General features: G+C 40.4%; 1 protein-coding gene across 1 annotated transcript; it reads right to left on the bottom strand.

Annotated features, from left to right (window-relative positions):
* Positions 1-2,682: 2,682 nt before the first annotated feature.
* LOC121842269 (OX-2 membrane glycoprotein-like) lies at positions 2,683-6,138 on the bottom strand (the record flags this gene model as incomplete). Its single annotated transcript, XM_042312312.1, has 4 exons — positions 2,683-5,106; positions 5,202-5,237; positions 5,324-5,629; positions 5,782-6,138. Coding segments are annotated over 4 exons (797 nt in total), but the record flags the coding sequence as incomplete, so codon positions are not given.
* Between the last annotated feature and the right edge of the window lie 2,489 nt (positions 6,139-8,627).

Raw genomic sequence — 8,627 nt, 5'->3', positions numbered from 1 at the left:
TTTATGGTCAGGGACCACTGTACCACAGTCTCTGGGAGGCTAGAGAACTGTTGAAGATACATATGGTGCATAGGATGCACATGGTGTGGATGTGAATATGGTGTGGATGTGTAGAAGTTATGTAGGGAAAAGTGAATGTGAATTTCCTGCATAGCAGGACATGCAAACTTGTGTATTTTAGGTTTAAAAAGCTTCTAAAGTTAGTAATTTCCACTTTAAAATGTCAGACTTGATTTGCCCTGACAAAAATGGATCAACCCCTACAAAAATGTCATTCATTATAATCCACATTTTCTGTTGCTGCAGGATTATGTTCCTACTGTAGCAAACTGGCTCAAATTAAGACCCTTCACCTGTTTAAAGCGATGGATGTGTACAAAAAACTGACTGCTGGAAAATCTTGGAAGTGTATGGGTGAAGTGGACCGTGGGACTCATTAGAATTTCCTGTCTTTGTCAGATTTGGATCTCATTTAAAACATTGTTTTTGTGTTTAATTTTCATGGTTTTTACATCAAAAGCTGATTTACATTACACAACATTTCCACATGCAAAAAGCTGTTAATAAGGTGTGTCATCTATCTGAAGTAAAAGTACACAATAATGACAAATGGAAATAGAAATAAAGTAGTTATTAGTATTTATTCAATATTACTGTGAAATACTAACAGCTGATTTTCCAGAGGGAAGCGAAAAACCAGAAACCCATTTAAGCCAATATGGGATAAACTGGAAAATTATTCCCTGATCTCTTTTAACAAGACAATCGAGCAAGCTCCTGGAAAATACAACAATCTTCAACATAAACTTTGTAAGTTACTTTAAAGTTTATTGAAGACACTCCTAGTACTAAAATACTGTACCTGTCAGCAAAAGTGAGTTATCAAAAAAATACATAATTTACAGCCAAATCATCAGACATAGGAAACTTTTGTACATATAAATCAGGGGTGGCCAAAATGATTGTGCAGGCTTTTTTCTCCAGCCCAGTTCTACCACACCTGATTTGACTATTCAAGGTTCTGATAAGTGGCTGACTAGAGGTATGGTGTGTTGTAGAACAGTCAGAAGTTACACATATCACAGTTGAGATGCAGCAGAGTGCTTCCTCTGAAGTTATATGACTGTGTTTACACAGGCAGTCTAAGACCCCAAATCTGATTTCCTTTCTATATCCAATCTTTTTTCAGACCCATATCAGATTTCGGCATTCACACTCAGAAGTAGCACACAAATGCAATTCTCATTTCCTGTCACTGTTCCTTTACATTTTGGGTGGTGGTCATGGTAACATCACGTGCCAACAACAAAAAATCTGAGCGTTCAGACAGAGGTCACATATGGAGGATGGGGTTTGTATCAGGATTCTGCTCCACACATGGAGGTTTTATAAATAGGAAATCAAAGATCAGATTCAATGTGTTTTTTTGCTGTTTACACATTCGGGAAAATAACAGATGGGTATCATATATGCAAATAACTGTCAAAAAATCTGAATTGGGCTGCAATAAAGTGGCATTTACACAGGCAGCCCAATTCAGATATTGGTTTTTGGATTGGGCAAAGGATCAGAATGGGGGTGCATGTGTAGACGCAGAAAACCATGAGGATGAAAGCCAACCATGTTTACCTCATCCACCCCAGGAACTCACAAATTTAGAACATGGTGTATGTAATCTGCTGGATGTAATCTGCTGGATGTAATCTGCTGAATGTAATCTGCTGGATGTAATCTGCTGACTGTAATCTGCTGGATGTAATCTGCTGACTGTAATCTGCTGAATGTAATCTGCTGGATGTAATCTGCTGGATGTAATCTGCTGACTGTAATCTGCTGAATGTAATCTGCTGAATGTAATCTGCTGGATGTAATCTGCTGGATGTAATCTGCTGAATGTAATCTGCTGGATGTAATCTGCTGACTGTAATCTGCTGGATGTAATCTGCTGACTGTAATCTGCTGAATGTAATCTGCTGGATGTAATCTGCTGACTGTAATCTGCTGGATGTAATCTGCTGAATGTAATCTGCTGAATGTAATCTGCTGAATGTAATCTGCTGAATGTAATCTGCTGAATGTAATCTGCTGAATGTAATCTGCTGAATGTAATCTGCTGAATGTAAACTTTCTATACTGCAGCTGCTTTCCATGCCCAACTGGAAGCGTCAATAGACGATGAAGTGTGACGCCTCCCACAACTAATAAATAAATACATAAATAAAAATAAATAAATAACTCTGATTTACAGAGATGACCCAAGGTGAAGTGATTAATAATAATTAGGTGGGTGCTTATATTCGTCCTATTTCACACAGTATGTATTATAAGCTTGTCTGAATTGGAAATGTGTTTTTCTTCATATCCATGCTCCCCCTGAGACACCTGCCAGGGTTTGCCACTATCAATGGCGACCCTGGAGCAATTAGGGTTAACTGCCTGGCTCAAGTTCAAACTAGCGACCTTTTGGTTGCTGTCCCAGTGCTCTAACCACTAGGCTACCTGCCGTAGTAGTTCCTGTCCAGACGATGTCACTAGGTGTGGTGAGGGGCTCAGGCGTTCCAGGGGACATCATCTCAGCACCAGACCAAGGCACCTCAATCTGCAAGAGAAACAGAAACTGGTGCCAGTATAATGTCTCATAATATTTACTCTAACGACACTGAGGAGATCAAATAACCCCCCTCCTTTCGATCACACACACCTACCTAACAGGGATCAGCACATTTCCAAGTCAGTTGCTCTGTGTTACAGCTGCCCTACATGCTTAGTAATAATAGATAATAAAACATTTGAAGTATTTTATTTGACTCTTACACTCATAGTAACTTGATAAAGCGAATAGGATAACAACTTTGTATTTTCTATGAATAAAGTGTTTGAATGATCCTCCTTGATTCGTTGTTGAAGTCCAATTTTTCTATAGGGAAGTTCCAGTTTCAGTGTCAAGTGCTTTTATGTAGATGCTAAATGAGAATGGAGCTCTTCAATGTCACTGTATTTTCATTGTCTACATTATTCTTGACATGGAGGATTCTTCTGATGTTACCTTGAGTTGATCTACTTTCTATAAAACCAGCTTCATGTCAAAGCCTCTGCTCAAGTTGTAGAAGCTTTAACTTGAAACTCAAAGTACAGACAGACAGAGACAGAGAGAGCCTGATAGACTGACAGACAGAGGGAGAGACAGAGACAAAGAAAGACTGACAGACAGACAGATACATATTTATATAAAGATAAGTAGGTAAGCTGAGCACCAGAGCTGACATTGTGCAGTAACTCTGCCTCAGACTTGAAGTAGTGCCACTCCTGTTCAACCAACACCATGCTCAGTAGTTTCTGAGAAAGAACAAAGAAGAATTGTCACATTTCAATTTGGTCAATTCAGAGATCTTTGTGGCGAATAGTGTGTCTGTACAGTGAACCATAAAGGTTTAATACAAAACCTCCCAATGGGCGTACAGTCACTGTGGAACCTTGGAACCACTGTGAAACATAGTTTGATGAAATGTTGGAATTTGCAATGCAACCTTCAAAAGGAATATGTGCAAATCGATTGTTTTTGAAACAGACAAAAACGTTCAAATATGATATTTTGTCCACATACACAACATTTAAGTAATATAATCATAATGAATCTAGTTACGGTAGTCCTTCTGATTTCAGGTCTATCAGCTTCTGTGCATCAAAAAAGAGAACTTTTGATAAAGTAATCTGAAAGAAGTCAAATCTCATATTCCACTGGAAGGTACAGCACATATTCCACTGGAAGGTACAGCACATATTCCACTGGAAGGTACAGCACATATTCCACTGGAAGGTACAGCACATATTCCACTGGAAGGTACAGCACATATTCCACTGGAAGGTACAGCACATATTCCACTGGAAGGTACAGCACATATTCCACTGGAAGGTACAGCACATATTCCAGCATAACAGCATGAATGGTTTTAGGGAAAAACACATGGAAGTTTGACAATCAAGATCATAGTAAAACTGTACTTTCTCTCAGACACTGTATCTGAATAAAGACCCGATCTTCAATCACCCAGCTAAAGATTGAGGGTTTATGAAGGGTACGTTTGGGTAATTTGTTATTTTCATACATTAAAGAGACAGAACGAACCAATCACTGACCCAGCTAAAGATTGAGGGTAAGTTTGGGTAAACAAAATTGCATGTTATAAATACCATTCCCTATTATTTTCATACATTAAAGAGAATGAACCAATCACTGTACCTGTGGATGACAGATATTGAAAGTGATCAGTACAATGGTATGATTCACAGGCATAGCACAAGAAGGCAAGTAAACAGGTTGACTATAACAATAAGTAAATAGGGTGACTATGTCTTGGCAATATAACAATAAGAATCACTGAGTTACCACTGATCCAGATATTGGAGACTTGATTGAGCAAGCCCACAAAGAATAAACACACACACATACAGTATAAACACATGCGAACATGGTCATGATTGTGTATGTATTTACAAACCATGGCCTCCTTCACCAGCCAATGAGACTTAATCACGGACTGGAATCACCATAGAAACCTCCTTAGTGGCACCACCAGAAGACACTACACACTTAACCTTGGTGTCTTTGTAAGGTAGACTGGACACCGTTGCAGTAGTTGTCACAGTGACAGTTCCATTAGGATGGGTGACACTGACCATAGTAGACTTTTCCAAAGCAATGTGTTCTGTGTTGTCTCAGGCCACTACCAGAGTCGTCCCGTGGCAAAACAATTCAATGTTTTCCACTCTATTCCTTACCTACAGTAAGTACAAACACTGTCGACTTGAAATCATAAACCCTACTGTTAATTAGAATGTGTGTCTTACTAGACCTGTGGATTTCAGTCATCATGTTGATGGTTAACTGTTGATAGTTTTTCCTGTTCTCTATATGGACTGTGGGATTTTGGCTAAAGATTGATCGTCAAACTTACCAAAACAATGTCAACGTAATACTGTATTTTCTCTGTCATCTGAACAGTAAAACTTACCTTCTTGTTGTATTTCTCAGTTTGCACCACAGTGCCACAGCAGCTCCACAGCACACAGCAATGAAACACAGTGAACCCATCACTGCACCAATCCCTGTTGGGTTACATGTGAAAGATGACAGGATGAGAACGATACAGTTCACAGATAAGTGTCAGAGATTAGTTGTGGTCATTAGATTAATGACTTACCTCTGATCCTGTCACCATCAGAGACCTCAGGTACATCTATCACAGAACATACAGAGACAGTACTTCAGAATGACACCAGCATGTTGATTGTTACTGTAGGCATGTACAGAACCATTTCTCACCAGGAAATGAAGCTTGAGTTCTAGCTGGAATAACCATGGATACGTTCTTGGTGACACCGCCAGAGAACAGTGACACCATACAGCCAACCCTGGTGTCTTTATCAGGTAGACTGAATGCTGCCAGCGTGGAAGTTATGGTGACAGTGACAGTTCCATTGAGATGGGTGACATTGGCCATTGTGGAATTTTCTAGAATTTCTGTGTCTTCCCAGGTTACTGTAGGAACAGGTCGTCCAGTAGCAGAACAGGACAGAGTGGTGTGACTGTTGTTGGTTTGTGTGATGAGGAGTGAGGGTCCATACAGCTCTATAGAACAACAACAGACACAGGTCACAGTGAACAGCATGAGTCATAAAGCAGGTATCTAATGTGGGAAATCAAATAAATGACATTGATTTTCATTGATGATCATTGTTCCTGTCAACACCTACTCATTACATTATGTTATCACATTTTACCATTAACTTGGAGGCAGGTCCTGCCACTGATAGGTCCATCTGGAAAGGTGTTAAACAGACACTTGTAGCAGGACTCATCTCCTCTTGAAACTCCTCTGATGACGATAGAGCAGTTCTGCAGTCCCTCGTCTTCAAACTCCACTTTCCCCTTAAAACGTACGTTGACATCGGGACCTCGTTTGCTGTAGGTGGCCACATTTTCATTCGCACCAGTTGTCACTTTTTGCCAAGTAACTTCCCGCACGTCTTTGGGTGTCATGAGCTCACAGATTAAGACTGCATCTTCTCCCAGGGTTGCTGTGACAACCTGCTGTGTTCTCACCAGATGAGAGAGCCCTGCATGAAGACAGTTACACACTACTTAGTACTTATTACATTACAAAAACTCATACTCAGTTGGTAGAGTTGTTGGTTTGATTCCATATTATAAAAGAAAAAATGTACTTCGCTTTTGAGAAAAGCGTCAGCAAAAAAATGTATAGATTTGGTCTTTTTCTGTTTTTGACTACGTTAACACAATGTGCAGGAGGGCCAAATTGCCAATTGTATGACTTTGAGGCAATTTGTGTTGTGTATTGTAGTGTAGTGTGGCGTTGTATTGCGATGCGTAGTGTAGCGTTGTGTTGCGATGCGTAGTGTAGCGTTGTGTTGCGATGCGTAGTGTAGCATTGTGTTGCGATGCGTAGTGTGGCGTTGTGTTGCGATGCGTAGTGTAGCGTTGTGTTGCGATGCGTAGTGTAGCGTTGTGTTGCGATGCGTAGTGTAGCATTGTGTTGCGATGCGTAGTGTGGCGTTGTGTTGCGATGCGTAGTGTGGCGTTGTGTTGCGTGTGTGGCGTTGTGTTGCGATGCGTAGTGTAGCGTTGTGTTGCGATGCGTAGTGTGGCGTTGTGTTGCGATGCGTAGTGTAGCGTTGTGTTGCGATGCGTAGTGTGGGGTTGTGTTGCGATTAAAATTGCAGGAAGTTAGCTTTAAAACTGCAACATTTTCCCTCCACCAACAAGAGGGCTGTGAACAGTTTGGGGTCACATGGGTTGTGAGGTTGGGGTTTGTTACTATGCCGATAAATGACAATGTCCATCTGGACCTTTGTAACTTCGGAAAGTTGTATGACTGGACCTCCTCAAATAGTAGTTGAGTCCCCCTGTTATAGTGGCTAATAAGTATTCTATAACACACCATGAGAAAGATGATGTGCTGCTCATTGACAAAAATGTATAAAAATGCATCACACTGATGGTCATTATAATGCTGTATGATCCTTGAGGACTGCAGTATGGATTAATAATGCATCACACTGATGGTCATTATAATGCTGTATGATCCTTGAGGATTGCAGTATGGATTAATAATGCATCACACTGATGGTCATTATAATGCTGTATGATCCTTGAGGACTGCAGTATGGGTTAGTAATGCATCACACTGATGGTCATTATAATGCTGTATGATCCTTGAGGACAAAGTGACCAGCATTTATGAACACTATGTTGCTGTACATCATAAGTCATTATGGTTAGAATTATAATGCATTAGGAGTATTGGTGTACTGAATTAAGAGACTTAATGAGTCTTTATGTGTCTATAACTATGCTTATACAGCATTATTAACCTATCATAGTGCATTATGAGTACATATATAATGCTGTATAATGCTGTATAATGCATATGGGATTCATAGAAAGTGTTAGATTATATACAGTATATACATTAGGAAAGTTACGCTACAGCCTTGATCTAAAATTGAATCTTTTTTCAAAAAATATCATAACTTTACACACCATAATGTGATTATTATTTTATTAATTAACTAGGTAAGTCAGTTAAGAACAAATTCTTATTTACAATATCAGGCCTATTGTAAAGCCCCCCTCCTGGCCAATCCGGATGACGCTGGGTCAATTGTGTGCCACCTATGAGACTCCCGATCATGGCCAGGGATCGAACCCGGTCTGTAGTGGCACCTCTAGCCCTGCGATGCAGTGCCTTAGACCGATGCGCCACTCGGGAACTCTTTATTAGAATACAGAGACGTAGTTTATAGATCGGCAGGAGCGGCTAGATGTTCTTTACCATTCGGCCATCAGATCTGCCACCAATGCTCCTTATAGGACACATCACTGCACTCTATACTCCTCTGTATACTGGTCATCTCTGTATACCCGTCGCAAGACCCACTGGTTGATGCTTATTTATAAATCCCTCTTAGGCCTCACTCCCCCTATCTGAGATATCTACTGCAGCCCTCATCCTCCACATACAACACCCGTTCTGCCAGTCACATTCTGTTAAAGGTCCCCAAAGCACACACATCCCTGAGTCGCTCCTCTTTTCAGTTCACTGCAGCTAGCGACTGGAACGAGCTGCAACAAACACTCAAACTGGACAGTTTTATCTCCATCTCTTCAAAGACTCAATCATGGACACTTACTGACAGTTGTGGCTGCTTCGAGTGATGTATTGTTGTCTCTACCTTCATGCCTTTGTGCTGTTGTCTGTGCCCAATAATGTTTGTACCATGTTGTCATGTGGTGTTGCACTCTTTATGTCGTGTTGTGGTGTCGCTCGTCATGTGTTTTGTCCTATATTTTTAATGCCAGCCCCCGCAGGAGGCCTTTGGTTTACAGTTTAGACAGTGACTTTCACTACATTCATAATGTCATGTATTTGTATAGTGGAAGATAAATTAAATAATGAATGCAGTGTATTGAAATAAATATGGTTGACCCAGCCACCCCAGGCATAGACTGTTCTCTCTCCTACCACATGGCAAGCGGTATCAACCCCTTTGACGCTGCTGCTACTCTGTTAATCATATGCATAGTCACTTTAAATATACATTCATGT

The sequence above is a fragment of the Oncorhynchus tshawytscha genome, unplaced genomic scaffold (genome assembly GCF_018296145.1).
Source record: "Oncorhynchus tshawytscha isolate Ot180627B unplaced genomic scaffold, Otsh_v2.0 Un_contig_10250_pilon_pilon, whole genome shotgun sequence".
Classification (NCBI taxonomy): Eukaryota; Metazoa; Chordata; class Actinopteri; order Salmoniformes; family Salmonidae; genus Oncorhynchus; species Oncorhynchus tshawytscha.
Note: the sequence above shows the minus strand (reverse complement) of the source record. Positions and strands in the feature narration are given on the sequence as shown.